Raw genomic sequence first — 18,570 nt, 5'->3', positions numbered from 1 at the left:
CTTTTTTGTGATTTAAGAAAATATTTTGCGTTGAATAGACATTCTTTCTCAGTTCAATATTCGGCTATCTTTATATTCGCCGGCTGAAAGAAGGATGGCTTGGGGCATACACGATGTTTGCACGTGGCTACTCGAATACGAAACTCATCATTTGCAACCCCTCGTATCTTGCACACGAGAGGGTGCGCGCTTCTTCACCGGTACGGTTTCTTTTACAAAAACCGTTTTCCACTTTCCCTGTCGGTAATTCAAGCCTAATGGTGATCCTATGGCGATACATATTGCACTTCTATAAACACCTCTATAAACCATTTCATATCGCGCACATGAGATAGAACGAAAGATCGGAGTGATAAGATAAAATGAGAAACGTGAGGAGAAGGTTTATTGTATCTTGGAATAAAGTTCTTTGGAAAGCGAAATATATTGAAGAATTTTATTATTTCCATTTCTATCGAGGAAAAATTTAAAAAAATCTATTTTATATAAAGAATATACACAGATATAATTAAACAATCGTTTGTATGTACTTCTCTATTTTAATAATAATTTTCAATAGTATCAATACAATATCTTAAATAAATTCCAATTTCTTTACAAAAATGGTATCCAAAGTATTTTGCATATGTATATATTAGATCATATTTAAAAAATACATGTATTTTTCAAATATAAGACTGATATAAAGAGATATTATTCGCAAGATATTATCTTTTAAAATGTACACATATAGAACACACAAGTATATTCTGAGTGCAATTCCAAGTGATGATTTGTCAAGTTTCCAAAAACGAAAGGAAGGAAGATGGAAAGGGAAAAAAAAGATTTCTATTGTTAAAATCGCGGCATAACGGAGTGATAAAGAAAGCGGGTACAATGCGGGTACAATTGTAGAAGGGCGCGAGAGGGACCGGCGACGGAAAGGACGAACGACGCATGTGCCTCTCGGGGGAGAGTGCGAGTGAGCCGGCAACCACCCCCGGTGCAAACCACCCCCCCGTGTGGTGTTCCCTCTATATGCGAGATCGTTGTCGCTCGATTCTGCGCCGTTGCGTGTTTCCCGCAGGGCGGCTCCTACCGCCTAATGTTCTCTTCCTGGCGTTACCGTGCGCACCCCCGAGGGATGTGTGCACAAATGGTGGTGTAACGTGCGTGGTCGGTGCTGAAGGAGAGACGAGCGTTTCGTGCGTGCGTGCGTGCGTGCGTACGGCCGACGTCGGGTTCCGAACAATCTAGAGGCGTTTATCCAGGTCCAGCCATTTATCGCAATGGTCACCGACAATACCAGTCAGGTACGGCCTCTAACAGAAGGGCGATATAGCAATTCGGAGCCGGCACTCGCATTCTCTTCCTCTCTTTCTTCCTCTCTCTTTTTCTTTCGTGTATACACCCTCTCTCGCACCACCCTCCTCGCCCACTTTGAATTGACCGATCGAAGTAGACGATGAGCATGGAATTTTCGAGCATCTCTAATTCTCAGCTCTAAAAAAGAGAGAAATCAATTGTGATATTCGTCGTTCTTCGAACGAACTCGCAATGCTACGGTTCACGAGCCTCAAAAACTCATGTGCATACAGTTACGTCAGAATCGCAATAGCCGGCCGGGAATTGTTAATGCGTTGCTAAAAATCCGAACGGAGATTCGAAACACTTTTTGTAGAAATATAAATTTCCGACAACACATTTGAAACAAAATATATATTACAATAACTACTATTCTATTTTTCTCATATTCTCATAATTATTTTTACGTGCATGTGAAAATCATATAAGAATCGGACTTTTTTGCTAATTTGCTAAAGTGTGATTTTTACTATTACTATTTTTATAATATTATACTAAATTGTAATTTACTAAGTTAAAAATCAATTGCAATTTACTAAATTAAAAATTATCCAGAAATTAATCGGATTTAATTGAATACAGATTTCCAATTATACATGATAATTTCAATGACAGCGAATCACGATATCGCATGGATAATAAAGCTTTTCCGAGGTAACAGAAAGGAGGATGGGCTACCGGGGTGAAGCGAGAAATAGACCGGATAGGGCATTCGTGCGCGACAGCCGACGAATACAGCGCGCATCGGTGTCAAAGAGGAATGCGGTGGCAACAATCATGACCAAAAAGCCGTAAACGCGCTATTCTTTAGACACTATGTAATATAGGAGTTGGAAAGAGCTACTACCGGTCAAAGGTCAGGGTGATAGAGTATAGCACACGCGCGCACAAATAGCGCGGGGTACACCACCTGGCCGATATGATCCCTTATCGCGATGATTCACAGCAGGGTTGTAGACAGAGGGGATAGATATATGAGGCTCACGTCTCTCGAAAAAAAAAAAACAAATCAGAAAATCACGATTTAATTAATTAAAATTGTAAATTGATTATGTTTTATGTTGGAGTTTTCAGTTCTTTTCTAAAAAATTGATTGTTTTCGACTAAATAAATTTTTCTTTGTTTTTCTACATTTCATAATAGTAAGAAAATGTATTATGTATTATGAATTACTCATCTAAAATTAAATATTAATCTTATGAGTATGTTATGGATTTAAATTTCTTTAAGGTTTTTTTAAGTTTAAAATTTATTCTTTAAATTTACGTAGATCCCAGAAAATTTCCAGCCTGTCCACGGAAAAAGGATAACTTTGATATTTGACACGCTTCTATTTCTGCATTGCTTCAGAGTGCAAATGACATATAGTGTAACGTTGATTAATGAGAAGGATAATAATGATGAGCACAAAGTGTTAAATGCGGGAGGGTAAAAGTAAGAAAAAAGACAGGGTTGCGTCATCGTCACAAACTGGGTTACTTGTTTATCATATCTATATAAATAACCATATCAAACAACACGCATTTTTACCTCTTTTTATTTTACTTTGCCGCTATCCTTCCACCATTTGCCTTCTGATTCGACACTGCAGCCGTTTATTACAGAAAAAAATGTCTGTATTTAGGCTGATGACACGACAGCATTTCTTCGCGCTGCTCGGTCCGGCAACCTCGAGAAAGTGATCGAATTTCTTGATACTGACTTAGATATTAATACAGCCAACTCGGTAAGCAAAATACTATAAATATTAATATATCACAACAAATTTTAATTTATCAAATTTTGCTATTATAAGTTTAGCGAAGATTAGCAGATTTTATATTAAAAATTATAAAATAAATTTTAATTAGCATTTAAATTTTATTTTATACTATCGCTACATTTTATTTTTATTTAAATGGATTTGTTAAATTATATTTAAATATTTTTTCATTATAATAATGATAAGTTTTAATATATGTGTCTCATTACAGAATGGTCTAAATGCATTGCATTTAGCTTCGAAGGATGGCCATGTTGAAATAGTAACAGAATTATTAAAAAGAGGCGCAAAGGTGGATGCGGCAACGAAGAAAGGAAATACTGCATTACATATAGCTTCATTAGGTAAACAATGATAATTTTCGTGATACATAACACACTTTCATAATAATAAGAATAATTTTTTCTATAATTTCATATATTCTTTTTTACAGCTGGTCAATCCGAAATAGTCAATATACTTATTCAATATGGAGCCGCGGTTAATATCCAGTCGCAAAATGGATTCACTCCTTTATACATGGCTGCGCAGGAGAATCACGACCAGGTCGTCAAACTCCTGCTCAGCAATGGAGCCAATCAGAGTCTCGCGACTGAAGTAAGTTTGATCTATTTTCTCAAAATAGATCACTTAATTAAGGATTTACATCACTGTAATTTCAATAAGCTCAATTTTTGGTTCCATAAAGATTATTTTTATCTATTTACAACGAACGAAGAATTCGGATTATTTTAAATCTTTAATTAGAAGAAGTTGTATACAATTATGTAATAAGAGTTATAAAAAATTTTTTATGCTTCTCCAAGTTTTTAAAATTTTAAATGAATAATTCTGATAATTTTTCTCTCTTGACTTTCAGACTCTTTAAAATTATTCGAATATTTTTTAGGATGGATTTACACCACTTGCTGTGGCAATGCAGCAAGGTCACGACAAGGTAGTCAGCGTACTTTTAGAAAACGATTCTAAGGGTAAGGTCAGATTGCCGGCATTACATATCGCTGCGAAGAAGGATGATTGCAAAGCTGCTGACTTGCTCTTACAGGTAACTCCAAAGCGGATTTATATAAATTTGCGGATATAGCAAATAAAAATTAATTAAATTAAACATACGAAATAATTAAGAAAATTAAAATATCACATCGTTGTAATATTAAATGTTACAGAACGATCATAAACCCGATGTAACATCGAAGAGTGGCTTCACCCCTCTTCACATAGCCGCTCATTATGGAAACGAAGAGATCGCCCGGTTATTAATAAAACGAGGAGCCGATGTAAATTACTTAGCTAAGGTAAAATACATTTAGCAATTTCAATAGACAAAATAATTAAACAATATTAAAAAACAATAGTAGAAAAACAATATTAAAAATAACTCTAAGTTTTTGAAAATAAAATTAGTTAAGAATATAGAACTGTAATTTAAAGAATTATATTATATGTTTTTAATATTGAATAAAATAATAAATTATGTATTTCAGAAAGCAGATAGCAGTTTTATTTTTTAAATGATTTTAAGTTCAATATTATAATTTAATAACTTTTGAATGTAATATCTTTTTTTAGCATAACATAAGTCCGCTACATGTGGCGGCGAAGTGGGGCAAGAACAATATGGTTAAAATATTATTAGAAAACTCGGCGCAAATCGATGCTAAGACCAGAGATGGTTTAACTCCGCTTCATTGTGCAGCGCGATCGGGACACGAACAAGTTGTCAGCACGCTTCTTGAAAATTCGGCGCCGATTAGCGCTCGTACTAAGGTACATTTTAACAAATGCCAAGTTGTTAATTTGCTCTTTTCTCTTGTATCAATTAGTTGAGAAGTTCTAAATATATTTTTTTCTTGTCTTTTTTTTATTATTTTTAATATTTTTATGTTAAATATTATAATTAGATTATGAAAATAAATAGAGGTCAAAATTGTATTAAATCAAGATTGCAGTTATGTTCAAAGTTACAAAGATTTTTAATCAGCACAATTTTTAATATTTTCTAACACTTGCAACTCTTTGTGATTTACACAGATAACAATTCTTTGTTTAGAATCTACGTATAATCTATACTTCATATCTATACTTCTGTATCTGTACAATCTTTTGTTTCAAGTTAAAAATGATCTTTTTTACAGAATGGGCTCGCCCCGTTACACATGGCTTCTCAAGGAGATCACGTGGATGCTGCAAGAGTACTGCTGTACCATCGAGCGCCAGTAGACGAAGTAACCATTGATTATCTGACTTCGCTCCACGTTGCCGCACACTGCGGACACGTTAGAGTCGCCAAATTGCTACTCGATCGTAAAGCCGATCCGAATGCTCGCGCTCTGAATGGCTTCACACCACTTCACATCGCTTGCAAGAAGAATCGCATCAAAGTGGTGGAACTTCTATTGAAGCACGGTGCATCCATTGAATCGACCACGGAGGTAACGCAATACATTTCTTCGTTCGCACTATCAAGCATCTCGCAATCATGTTTTCATAAATGTTTCCTCGCAGCTGTAAATCACAAATGTTTTCACACAGTGTCAATAGCAACGTTCAATGGAATATTACGAAGCAAAATTGTGATATTGATCGCAAAAAATTGTACAGAAATGATCGTTTTAACGCGCGGATATACATTCGTTACAAAAAATCACATTAATACGTATATTAATGGATTAACGTTATTAAAAATAATCTTTATTCATCCTTTTGTGCCTCGTAAAAATAAAATTGATCGGTAAATCTCAAAGACTGGTTAAAGGGTCGTGCGTTAATGATAAAACTGACAAAATCGACGTAAATCTTCTTTTATCACGATCATTTTTATGTATCTATTCTTCGTTAGTTTTCGAGACACTGATAACAATAACGATAAAATCGGTAAAATGAATTTTGGAGTCAATTATGGAGAAGTCGAAATATTAATAGACAATACATGTGTTTTGCAGTCCGGACTGACTCCATTACATGTGGCCAGTTTTATGGGGTGTATGAATATCGTGATATTCCTACTGCAGCATGAAGCCAATCCTGACGTGCCAACTGTTAGGGGTGAAACACCCCTGCATCTGGCAGCTAGAGCTAATCAAACAGACATTATTCGAATTTTGCTAAGAAATGGTGCCAAAGTCGATGCTCGTGCAAGGGTAAGTAGAGCGTGTTGCATTTCCGAAATCGATTCTGAACCCCTTTTTGCTGCTTTCTCGACCTTCAGCCAGTGGATACTCCTTGCTTGACTTAACGATAACGCGAATACCTTTCCTAAAAACAAAAATCTAAAAAAATCATACATACAAATGATCACTCATACGCACCCCTTTATACTAAAGCATGAGCCATTAACCAGTCTCATATATCGAAGTTTAAATTTAACTTCTCTTACTCTGGTAATTTGTGACATTGAAATGTGTAATCTTCCAGTTGCAAATAAGGCGAGGCTAGTATTTTTCACGCTTTCTTCTGTAATCACTTTTGTAATCACAGTTTTCTAAGTAATTCACTAAGTCTTCGAGGCACGACAATGCAAATATACATTTTTTTTTTAAATTGTGATTATATAATTATCTAATTTTAAAAATATTTATTTACATAATGATAAAATAACCATCTATATAATTTTATTTAAAGAAAATTAATACTATTTTATAAAAATAAATGTAAATAGTAAAATAAATGTTTTATATATATGCCTCTTTAATAAAAACATTCTCTCTACGTAAAATCAATAATCAGCTTTTTGTATAATTAGAAAGTTCGTGCCTTTAAGAATTAACGTTGCTTACCGGTGATCCGTAATACAAAATTTTCTACTGATTTCATCGCAACTTCACGCACCTTCACGCTTCCATATGCTTTGCTAACGAAACTTCGGATTTTCTAATATCATGTTGTCGTTATTTTGTAGGAACAACAAACGCCGCTTCATATAGCATCACGATTAGGAAATATCGATATTGTTATGCTGCTGCTGCAGCATGGCGCGGCCGTGGACACCACTACGAAAGATATGTACACGGCACTTCATATCGCGGCGAAGGAAGGTCAAGAGGAGGTAATGTACAATGAGTGCGTGCAAATAGCGGATTACATCGCCACGCAAAATAAAACGTATCTGTTCTGGACCCGGCAACGCGAGTACCTCATTTAGGATGGAGAGAGCCGCTGCGGATACGTTTGTCGTTATCGTTATTACCTGTGCACATCGTTCACATCGTTCGTCCACATCTCGCACATATTCTGTTTTACATTTTTTGTTAATGTACTTTTGTTTACGTTGATTATATATTTTATGTTACGTTTATCCATCTCCATTATATTGTATCTCCGTTATATAATAAACTTTTTCGTTACATTGTTTATTCTTTATGTTACCTTATTTCTTCATTTTTACTTGATTAATTTCACACTTCACGAAGTACAGCCTGAAAATTCATTTTGCTTATCTTATCGTCGCTTATCTTTTCCCCTTCCCCCTTCCAGATATTTTCTATTATACAATTTCATTACGCGAAGGTATAGCCAGATTGGACGTAATTTCACCCCGTGACATTTGGCAATTATTTCCTTCCTCTCGAGGCCTGATATCGATTGTCAAGCGTTGCGTCAAACCAAATATATCGTTCCCCTTATATTTCTTCACCTTTCATAAATAATTTACTAACACTTTCGTAGAATTCATACGAACACGGATGTGATTAAAATCATTAAACAAACATTATTTTAACCGCAATAATTTTAATTTGTAAAGTTAATTGTTACTTTTTGTAACGGTATTATGTTGTATAAACGTACAAACCTACTTATTCTCAATAAATTTTTTATTTTTGTAATAAGTATTTTTCTTACGCAAGGTAACGTAATATTTTTATTAAATTCTTAATACATAATACCATTTTAAATTTCATTTTGTATAATATAAAGAATTTTTTTTCTCATAAAAAATTAAAAGAAAATTATCTATATTTAAAAATAATAAGAAATTATTGAAACAATTAAAAGAGAAATATATTCTGTAATGTTAAAATGTATACAAGTAAAAATTAAAACGGATCTAAAAAATTTTTTTCGTAACACAAAAAAATTTTCTGATAAACAGGTGGCGGCCATTCTTGTGGAAAACAATGCTTCTCTCAAGGCTGCAACGAAAAATGGTTTTACACCTTTACATATTGCGGCTAAGTACGGAAATATGAATGTCGCAAATATACTCTTACAAAAAGAAAGCAAACTTGATGTTCAAGGAAAGGTTTGTGCATATTTGTTGTATGTAAATTACATCAAATTATGCAAAAAATGCTTTCAGACATTTAAGCAAAAAGAAAGAATACAATTTTCTTTGTCATATAATAATTTGTAATAATTTATTTTTTTAATATTACTACGTATCATTATATCAGCAATTACAGAATGCTATTTTTTCGAAATTCTTAAGTTTTCTAACTAAAGAACTCGAGATGATCTTGTATATTTCTACACAAAATGATAGTTTTTTGAAATTTTTTCTAAAAATTTGAGATTTTTTACACAATCTAATATTACATAATATTAAATATTTTTGGCTTTCAAATGAATTTTATTAATTTATGTGCTTGACGTTTCAGAATGATATCACACCCTTACATTTGGCATGCCATTATGATCATCCAAATGTTGCAACTCTTTTATTAGAAAAAGGAGCATCATCTCACCTTGCATCGCAAAATGGACACACTCCACTACATATTGCTGCTCGCAAAAATCAGGTAAATTTACATCAAAATTATTAATTTTAAATTATGAAATGTTTTTTCTAATACATAAATATAATGCTGCTTTAATCTTTATTATTGCTGCAAATAACTATTTTGCGAAAACAATTTTTTTTACGCGGCTAGATGGACATTGCTTCTACTCTCTTAGAGAACGGAGCAAACGCAAATGCAGAATCCAAAGCGGGTTTCACTCCGTTGCATCTGAGTGCGCAGAAAGGACATTACGATATGACGAATTTGCTAATTGAACATGGTGCCAATCCCAATCACAAAGCCAAGGTAAATTAGATTTTTTTTCAAGTATTTTACGTTTCTGGCTCTCGATTTCTAAATCTAAAAATTTTAAAATCTAAAAATCTAAAAATTTAATCAGAGTTATTAAACGCGATTTTATATTTAATATTTATTTCTTGTTTTATAACTTATGTTAAAAATTGTTTTATAAATTATTATCTGTACTTTGTGCATTGTTCCTCAAACTATTTTTAATATCTTCTAATATCTTTTTAATTTTCCACATTTGTAATATTTTAATATTCTATTAATATTTGAAATTAAATAAATTAAATAAATTTTTAGGCATATTTTTAAAAAAATATTATTTTTAATATCTATTTTATACAATGTAAAATTAAAAATGATGGTAATATTATTTTTTCATTATATATTTTTTCATTATTTATCAGAATGGACTCACGGCGTTGCATTTGTGCGCGCAAGAAGATTTTATTAGGGTGGCCTCTATCTTAGTAAAGAATGGAGCCGACGTTGAGAGTCAAACAGAAACTGGTTATAGACCGATACACGTTGCTGCGCATTTCGGAAATTTGTCGATGATACGCTTTTTACTAAAACATAATGCTGAAATTGATGTTAGAACTAACCAGAATTATACCCCACTTCATCAGGCCGCCCAACAAGGTCATGCTCATATTGTCACTGCTTTATTAGAAGGAAATGCTTCACATAAAGCACGCACTAACGTAAGTAACATATTATTATTGTATACATAATTATATAATAACATTTTTTAATATTTTAATACATTTACTTATTAATATTTAAATTTCAGTAAATATTGCTATAAAATTCTATACATTCTTATATTCGTGAAATAATTAGTTAATTAAATTTCTATATGTTTCTAAATTATTTAAGCTATTTTTTTAAATAATATAAATATTATAAAAATGTACACATGTTTAAATGAAAATAAATTATGAACTAAAAAATACAAAATATCACCAAAAAATATAAATGTAATAGTAACAGATTTTAATAAATTTATAAAATTTGTAATCATAGGATGGCTTAACAGCGTTGAACATAGCACAAAAATTAGGATATATTTCTGTGATGGAAGTGCTAAAAGGATTGCCTTATGATAGCATGACTCCGGATAACAAAAACTGGGAGGAAAAGTACAAAGTGATAGCTCCAGAAAGTTTGCAAGAGACTAGTTTCATGTCTGATTCGGATGATGAAGGAGGTTTGTATGCACGAATATAAAAAATAGTAATGAAGAAATTATTAATAATTGAATTTTTTACAAAAGAATCTCCCTTTGTAGGTTCTGATGCATTAATTAGCGAACAGCCTTATCGATATCTCACAGCAGACTTGATGAAGAGTTTAAGAGATGATTCATTGCCTATCGATGTTACTAGAGATGATCCGGTACACAGACCAAGTAAGAAATATAGATTTTTTTTATTTAAACTGTTTATTTTAAATATTATAAAAAAATATTATATAAATGTATAAAAAAATGTGAAATAAATTAATTTTGAAAAATTAGTATATATCTAAGGCTTATAAATATTTTTATTTTAGTTACGAAAGAAGAGAAGCAAGAATTTACGCAAAGCAATAATTATTGTTTAGCAGAAAATTTTGATAACGATGGACTGAATCTGGGGTAAGGATCGATTAATTCTTTTACAAGTTAATAATTTTACAGCTATATAATTATAAACTTTATATAAATAATGTATTATGTAATAGATATTACATTTAGAATAATTATTTATTTGCAATAACAAAACAGATTTTTATTAAAAAAATTCTATTTAAATTTGATCTGAGTATATGTTTTTCTTTGCAGGAAATTGCATTTTAGATCGTAAGTATAAAATAAAAAATTAAAAGAAAAACAACTTAAATAAATAAATGCACAGATTTACGAAAATGCACGGATTTACAGATTTTTGATAAGTTTCTTGGTGGATGCACGTGGTGGTGCCATGAAGGGGTGTAGACATAGCGGCGTAAGAATTATTGTACCACCTCGAAGAGCAACGATGCCGATTCGTGTAACATGCAGATTAGTAAAGGCAAACAAAGTGGCGAATCCACCTCCTTTAATGGAAGGAGAAGCTCTTGCTACTCGAATTATCGAGATGGGTCCGGTGGGCGCGAGATTTTTAGGGTAATATATGACTTTATTATCAAATATAATTTTTTTATATCAAATATATTATAAATAAAATATTTATTTTTAATAATAATATATAAACATGTTGAAAAATATGCTAAATATAATATGGGCTTTCTGATATTTGAAATGATAAAAATAAATTTATTTCAGACCCGTCTTAATTGACATACCACATTTTGCATCTGTTCGTGGAAAAGAACGGGAAATTATTATCTTGCGAAGTGAGAATGGAGAAACATGGAAGGAACATGACAATTCCGTAGATAACGATGATACCCTTCTCAATACGCCTTATGGTACATAATTTCAGAAAATTGATATAAATACGTCAGAATTTATTTCAATAATAATAAATCTTTATTATGTATTTTAAAAATTTTAATTTTCCTTTTTTTTACATTTTTTTCAACATTTGTTATATAATAATCAAATAAATTGTTTTGTTTCTGACTATAATATTTTTAAATCAATTAAACTATAGTCAAAAAATCATATTTAAAAAAATATAATTTTAATATAATTTTAGTATTATATCATGATTTTGTGCAAATAAATTGCCAAAAATATAACTAATTTCTATTTGTACTGGTTATAATTGTAACAATTATAACAATATTATAAATTTTAGTTATATTTTGTTAATCTCTTTAATTATTAAATTTATTTATAAATGAAGGATCTCTTTTTTATCTTTGCAAAAAGATAGATCTCAAGAGCTTTTTACATGCTCTTAATTAAAATTAAATAAAGCCGTCGTTTTTTTTTTTAGATCCTCAGATGAGTGTCGCGCACTCAGGTAGAATTACTCGCATAATCACTACAGACTTCCCGCAATATTTCGCTATTGTGACCAGAATCAAACAAGAGGTTCATGTTATCGGCGCCGAAGGTTGCATTTTGTTATCCAGCGTAGCGAATCATGTGCAGGCCGTTTTCCCTCCAGGAGCCTTAACAAAGAAGATTAAAGTTGGCTTGCAGGTGATTAATCTTTAAATTCAATAGCTACACCGTAAGTAAGAGGATTGTGAAAAAATATAATGTTTTCATCTACATTTAGGCGCATGTTATTCCGACTGAACTCACAGCCAAACTGCTCGGCAATTGCGTTGCCGTCTCACCGGTGATCACAATCGAACCTAGACGACGGAAATTCCATAAACCAATAACCCTTACGATCCCTGTGCCACAAGCTGCGAACAAGGGGATGATCAATCAGTATGGTGGAGAGACGCCAACATTACGCCTCTTGTGTAGCATCGCGGGTATCTACAGTTTTAGAATTTTAAACAAATAAGCAAGATAAATGATTTATGTTTAAAATTTATTAATAACTACAAAAAAATTTTAATATTAAGATAGTAATAAGATTATTACTAGAAAATTATTTTTATAATTAACAAGAGAACAAGGCTTACATGTGTGTATGCACGTACAATTAATTTTAAAATCATTTTTATGATACTTTCTTTGCGTTTTAATGTAAAACATATTCTTTTGAGTAAGAAAAAAAATATTACTAATATTTAAGTTACAAAAAATAAAACTATCAGTCATACAAATAATAATAATTTAATTTAAAAGTTTCTGCTGTTTAATTTTAATAAATTAACATAATTATATAGCTATGTTATAACTATATAATTTTTTTTTTCGAAAAAAAAATACTAAATTACATTTTAAAATATAAATATATTTTTTGTTTCTATAATAACTTCGTTAAGATGGTAAAAATTGACTAACTTTAGGTGGAACCAATGAGTCACAATGGGAAGATGTCACTGGATCAACACCATTAACTTTCATGAACGATAGAGTATCGTTCACCACCACTGTCTCAGCAAGGTTCTGGTTAATGGATTGCAGAAATATTGGCGCAGTACCCAAAATGGCAACGGAGTTGTATGAGGCATCCTTACATGTGCCATACATAACAAAGTGAGCGACTTTTCTATTACTCATATATATATATATATATATATATATATATATATATATATTACATAACAATATTATTTTTAATTTTCATGCTGATATGAAACTTTTCTTCATGTAGCTTCATAATATATTCGAAAAGAATGGATGTGTTGGAAGCTACATTGCGAATATTATGCATGACTGATGGTAAAGAAGGCATGCACACCTTGGAAAGACAAGAAGAATTCACGGAAATTGTTAAAAGTCGTGATGTTGAGGTAGTTTTATTTTCGTAATATTTATTAAATTATGTTTGTTAAATTTTTTTTAAACAAAAATTAATTTTGTGAAATATATAACTTTTACAAGATTTAGATAAGTCTTCTTAAACAATTTTTTTTTATTTTGGATACAGCATAAATATATTAATATTTATCGATTGTTGATATATTTGTTTATTTTAGGTAACAACACATTTTTATACATTATAAGATTACTATTTAAAAATTGCTAATATAACACATGTTTTATTGATTACTAATGTAGCATAGTTTAATTTAATTATTGTCTAATTTATTTAATAGGCACTCGATGGGAAAGATCTTTATATTGAATTTAGCGGAAATTTAGTACCAGTAACGAAATCCGGTATGCAATTGAAATTCACATTTAGGGCTTTCCGACAGAATCGATTGTCGTTCCATGTTAAAGTAAAAGATCCGTTATTGGATCCAGTAGCGAGGATGTTATTTATGCGAGAACCAAAAGTTGCTAAAGGAGAACCACCTCAGCAGCCTATTTGTGTGTTAAATATTGTCCTTCCCGAAACTATTATTAAACAAGATATAGAAAAGAAGTTAAAAGGTATGTTCAATGAATATTGGAGGGCAAAGAATAATATAAAGCACATAAAATTCCTAATGCTAATTCTCTATTTTCTTACTTTATAAATATATTATAAAATAAATTATAAATAATAATATTAATTTTTAGTATAATCTTTTTAATAAGTATAATCTCTCAAATAATCTATTTGATCTATTTTATTTGAATTTAGAAGATTATAGACTATAAATAGACTATAAATAATTGCTTAAATAACTTTTATAATAAAACATAATAAATATTTTTTACTTATTATATTATTTCTCATTATTTCTCATTATTATCTCTTATTATTATTTCTCATAAATTTTTAATATAGAAAAAAGAAAAAATAATTTTTGCAAAATAAAATTAAGATTTATTAAGAAGTTTGTAATTCTATTACATTATAAAGATTTAAGAATTATAGACGACATTTTATATATGAATTATTATTAATAAATTTCTATGTTATTACAGGTTATGAAGATTCCAATATTATAAATCAAAAACTAGATTACTATAAATCAAAGTACAAAATGGAACAAATGGAGAAAACTGATAAGCCTAAAGAGATCTCCTCTCCAACAGAAAAGAAACTTATAACCGATACATTACAAAAGGAACAAACAGGTATGATATCAAAAGAGTAGAAAATAGAAAGACCATGACTTATACATTGCAAGTATCAAATATTAGTGAATAACTCAAGAAAATAAATCGAATATCAAGTTATTCGAGTTAAAAAAATTTTAATTTCAAAATTAGTTTCATTTATAACACGAAAAATGCAAGGTGCAAAAAGAGAACTTGCGTAATGAAGTGTTAAGTGTTGTCGTTGAATATTTTATTACATGATATTTTTGTATTGTATCATCAAGCAATATCTTGAGAAAGGTCTGGCGATGTAGGTCGTTCGTAAGCAAAGTGAGCAACATGGAAAAAAGAAAATGCTTCAATAAAATTGAAAGAAAATTCTTGTCGAATATCGTTTCATCTTGACTTGTAACGATGAAATTCGATTGTCATTCTATTATATTTTAAGGAGAGAAAGATAATCGGCTTACGGTTTAAGAATTGGGAGAGGCTTCTTTAATTTAATTAGAGGTAACAGTATCAACAAATGTTTGAAAGTGCTGGTGGCGGACTTCTTTAGTTTTATTCGTGTCGACGAAAGAAACGGTACAAATTTCTTTCTTTCAAGCACTTATACGCAATTATCAAAATGTGAGTCTTTTAATTTTGTCTTGTTGTTTATTTTTATTAATCTTCTGTATTCGTTTGTCTTACTAAAATTAAAAATTGGTTTGAGGCAAGACAAATTTATAACTTATTAAAAGTTCTTATCTAAAATAGATCTTATAAATTATAAGTTTACTTTATTTTTGCACTGTAATCTTCAATTATGTTTTCTCATGTGTTTTGAATAATATGCTTTGAATAATCATTTTAAAATATTATTTTATGTTTTTTAATGTTAATTTTTTTTTCTTATTACTTTCAGTTTCAGGTTTCATTTTTAAGTTCATTAATAGTTTGCACTTACAATCGGCACGTTAAATATATAAGCAAACGAGCAGACATGACGACGAAAATCGATGAGTGTAATGGCGTTATGAAGAAGGACAGTCAAGCGAATGGTAAGGAAAGTTCATCCGGAACAAAGGTTAAGCGCAAATCCAAATCTGCTAGAAGACGCTTGAACGCTATGATGAGCAACGCATCCTTGCACTTCTCTGACACGGATTCCGAGGGCGAATTGATCATGATTACCAATAAGATCGGTAAACTTTCCGCGCGAGCCTCGCAAGAAAATCCATTAATCTCTGTGACCAATACGGAAATAATCGAGCCCGAGTCTAAGGTCAATGTCAATCTGGACTATCTTATAGCCGACGGTGAAGCTAGATCCCGATCACGCAGTGGCAGCTTTGCGGAAAATCTCACCGATGTTGTTGAGATTTATAGCGATGATGAAAAAGAAAGTAATACCTTAAATACCTTAAATGTAGTCGATAACGATTATCAAGGAGAGACAGATTTAGAGGATATCGAGGACGACGAGGACATTCAACCTACGATCTATGTGACACCAAGATCGGATATTCTGACCGAGTTTGGTGGAGAGATGATTACGACCAAGGAGGGCAATGGACCATTTTCTGTAGAAGTACGAAATCAATTGTCGCGAGAGGAGATTTCTATTGACAAGGAGGATACCGAGAATATTCCGAATATTCCAAACACCGATAGTGAGGATATGGAGGGATCCGAAGACGAGACTACTAAGCTGGATGAGGCGGCCGCTTATAATCACGTGTATGAAGATTTCGACATCCTGGCGGGATCGCAAGTTGTCATGACTAATAAAATGGAAAATACTCTATGTGTACCAGACACCGCTGATGAAGCTATCAGCGATTGTCATACTGATATCGAAGATGTCGATTAAATCTTAGATAAGAATAAAAAAAGGAAAAAAATGGATTTAAAGAAGCTATATGGGACATGAGAAATAGTATAGTCTTTAGAATAAAGACCAGAAGTAATTTCCATGATCTCTTTGATTATGTATAATGAATATGATAATGTAATTATGAATAACAGAAGTAAGGAGCTTTTGATTGACTGGTGATCGGATAAAGTCATGAAATTATTTAATGGAATATGCTACTTACAACTGCTACAAGTTGCATAACATCTCTTATGAATTCGAGTAACTTTGATTTGAACTTTGATTTTCAATTAGGAGTTGTTTTTTAAAAGATACGTATAATTTTAGAATCTTTGTCAATCCTGGATAATAATTCTGGATAATCGAATAATTGTCAAAATATTTTAAAATAATCACGACAATTAATATATTATAGTTAAGTTAAACAACGAAAAATTATTTTGAAACAGAATATTAAATATTATAGTCCTTTGCGTTAAACAATCCTTTAAAATTAATCCTTTAAAATTAATCCTTTAAAATTAATCCTAAAATTACGTTCTTCGTTTATTTTTTTTTTTCTTTCTTACAAGAATTGTCCAAAAAATAATTTTTATATTTTTTTGCGATAGATATTTCTTTCAAAGAAATACGAAAGGAAATAAAGAAAAATAGTCTTTCAAAATAAAATATAAATAAAATATATAAATAAAATATATAAATAAAATAAAATATATAAATAAAATTTCTATTGTTAAATTTAATATTTTTAGGATAAATATATATCATATAAAATGAGACATATAAATGAAATATTATTTTCTGGGTAATTTAGGCACTGTAGTATGTAGTTTGTCACAAATTCTTATGTTTTTCTTTTTGCACCGTGCCTAAAACTTAATAAATTTTTAATTGGGGCAAACGTGATAATTCAGGCAAAGTAAAATATATAATGTAATTAATTTCTAGGAAATAACAATTTATAAGAAATATAGTATTAGTTGATCAAAGAAGTCCGCTTATAATAATAATGATATGATAAACATTGCGATTATGTTTGGTTATTTATAAATCTGATAACAATCTGATGAGCGTCGAAACGATTATCGACAAATTAATTTTTATGTTCTCGTTATGAAACCGATAATAACGCAATATTTGTGTACTTGTTATACTTGCAGACCGAACTGCCGTCCTCAACATTATCATAGACAACCGTATGGGATATTAATGCAAAAGAGTATGTCTTCGCAGTCTAGAGAAATTTTCCGATATAAACAAATACACATACATACATACATACAATTATAATTATATGATATAATATGTAAATACGTACATAGATAATTAATACAACTGGATAAGTGTTTTCTTTTCTTGGCAATAATATTGTTTTCAAAATCAAGTCGTTGTACGTGCAAGAACAAATATTTCGTGTTTGCGAATTACATATTTGATGGATATAGTTGCAATTATTATTCAAATTATATTATGCATATAATAAATTTAAAGTTATAATATAAATAATCATTACGATAATATTACATGTTACATCTCCGAAACTTGTTAAGTTATACTTTACATAAATTAAAAATTATAAATATAAAACAGAACAAGTCCATTTTTTCATATAACCTATATTATTATTAATAAATTATTATAAATTATTATTACGTTTTCCCTTTAAGAAACTATGGAAAAAAGAGATAATACATTTATCCAATAAAAAAGATTATATTATTCGTAAAAAATTTATCTTATTAGCATTAATAAGATTTACAGAAAAACGCTCACAACATTTGAATTAATGGACTAGTGCTGTTTTATTTTGCGGTTTCGATATATCTTGACTCTAGTACATCTTGTACCTGCTACGACTGTAGAAAAGAAAAGAAAAGAAAATGAAAAAAAAAAGAATGAAGAATTTTTGCGCTACGGAAGTTCTCGATCGCCAGATCTCGCTGTGAATAAAAAAGGATAATTGTAAAAGGAAATTGATATGATGTATTGCAGTCATTATAACGACATGCTTAATAAAAAGTAATGTGAGCATAATTCTTGGTTGTTCTAG

General features: G+C 30.6%; 2 protein-coding genes across 5 annotated transcripts in view; both read left to right on the top strand.

Moving 5' to 3' along the window:
- Positions 1–18,570, top strand: part of LOC105432220 (uncharacterized) — a 29,554-nt gene that overhangs the window by 1,990 nt on the left and 8,994 nt on the right. Inside the window, exons 1-26 of one of the 3 annotated variants that reach the window (XM_011646926.3) lie at positions 1,016–1,292; positions 2,969–3,070; positions 3,318–3,450; positions 3,540–3,703; positions 3,996–4,151; positions 4,273–4,401; positions 4,676–4,873; positions 5,242–5,538; positions 6,049–6,246; positions 7,005–7,151; positions 8,196–8,345; positions 8,701–8,841; positions 8,974–9,129; positions 9,537–9,833; positions 10,156–10,339; positions 10,421–10,540; positions 10,684–10,768; positions 10,955–10,972; positions 11,054–11,278; positions 11,438–11,583; positions 12,057–12,265; positions 12,345–12,549; positions 13,033–13,222; positions 13,341–13,479; positions 13,786–14,065; positions 14,546–14,698. In XM_011646926.3, coding sequence (XP_011645228.2) covers positions 1,269–1,292; positions 2,969–3,070; positions 3,318–3,450; positions 3,540–3,703; positions 3,996–4,151; positions 4,273–4,401; positions 4,676–4,873; positions 5,242–5,538; positions 6,049–6,246; positions 7,005–7,151; positions 8,196–8,345; positions 8,701–8,841; positions 8,974–9,129; positions 9,537–9,833; positions 10,156–10,339; positions 10,421–10,540; positions 10,684–10,768; positions 10,955–10,972; positions 11,054–11,278; positions 11,438–11,583; positions 12,057–12,265; positions 12,345–12,549; positions 13,033–13,222; positions 13,341–13,479; positions 13,786–14,065; positions 14,546–14,698 — 4,246 coding nt within the window. In that variant the 5' untranslated portion in view covers positions 1,016–1,268. Of the gene's footprint in view, positions 1–1,015; positions 1,293–2,968; positions 3,071–3,317; positions 3,451–3,539; positions 3,704–3,995; positions 4,152–4,272; positions 4,402–4,675; positions 4,874–5,241; positions 5,539–6,048; positions 6,247–7,004; positions 7,152–8,195; positions 8,346–8,700; positions 8,842–8,973; positions 9,130–9,536; positions 9,834–10,155; positions 10,340–10,420; positions 10,541–10,683; positions 10,769–10,954; positions 10,973–11,053; positions 11,279–11,437; positions 11,584–12,056; positions 12,266–12,344; positions 12,550–13,032; positions 13,223–13,340; positions 13,480–13,785; positions 14,066–14,545; positions 14,699–18,570 lie in introns of those variants that run through there. The other 2 variants (XM_089084341.1, XM_089084342.1) reach the window with 2 other exon arrangements.
- Positions 14,558–18,554, top strand: LOC105432219 (uncharacterized). 2 transcript variants are annotated; one of them, XM_089084375.1, is made up of 2 exons: positions 14,558–14,698; positions 15,570–18,554. In XM_089084375.1, exon 2 carries the CDS (start codon positions 15,648–15,650, stop codon positions 16,515–16,517), a length of 870 nt encoding a protein of 289 aa, XP_088940501.1. In that variant the 5' UTR covers positions 14,558–14,698; positions 15,570–15,647; the 3' UTR covers positions 16,518–18,554. The 2 variants fall into 2 exon arrangements, with proteins under 2 accessions (XP_088940501.1, XP_011645224.2); XM_011646922.2 differs by lacking the exon at positions 14,558–14,698 and adding an exon at positions 14,705–15,292.

The sequence above is a fragment of the Pogonomyrmex barbatus genome, unplaced genomic scaffold (genome assembly GCF_055798465.1).
Source record: "Pogonomyrmex barbatus isolate J1 unplaced genomic scaffold, ASM5579846v1 scaffold8, whole genome shotgun sequence".
NCBI lineage: Eukaryota > Metazoa > Arthropoda > Insecta > Hymenoptera > Formicidae > Pogonomyrmex > Pogonomyrmex barbatus.
This window is presented reverse-complemented; position numbering and strand designations above follow the sequence as displayed.

Coding starts and splice junctions, on each gene's coding strand:
- LOC105432219 (XM_089084375.1), top strand. CDS start 15,648: ATGACGACGAAAATCGATGAGTGTAATGGCGTTATGAAGAAGGACAGT.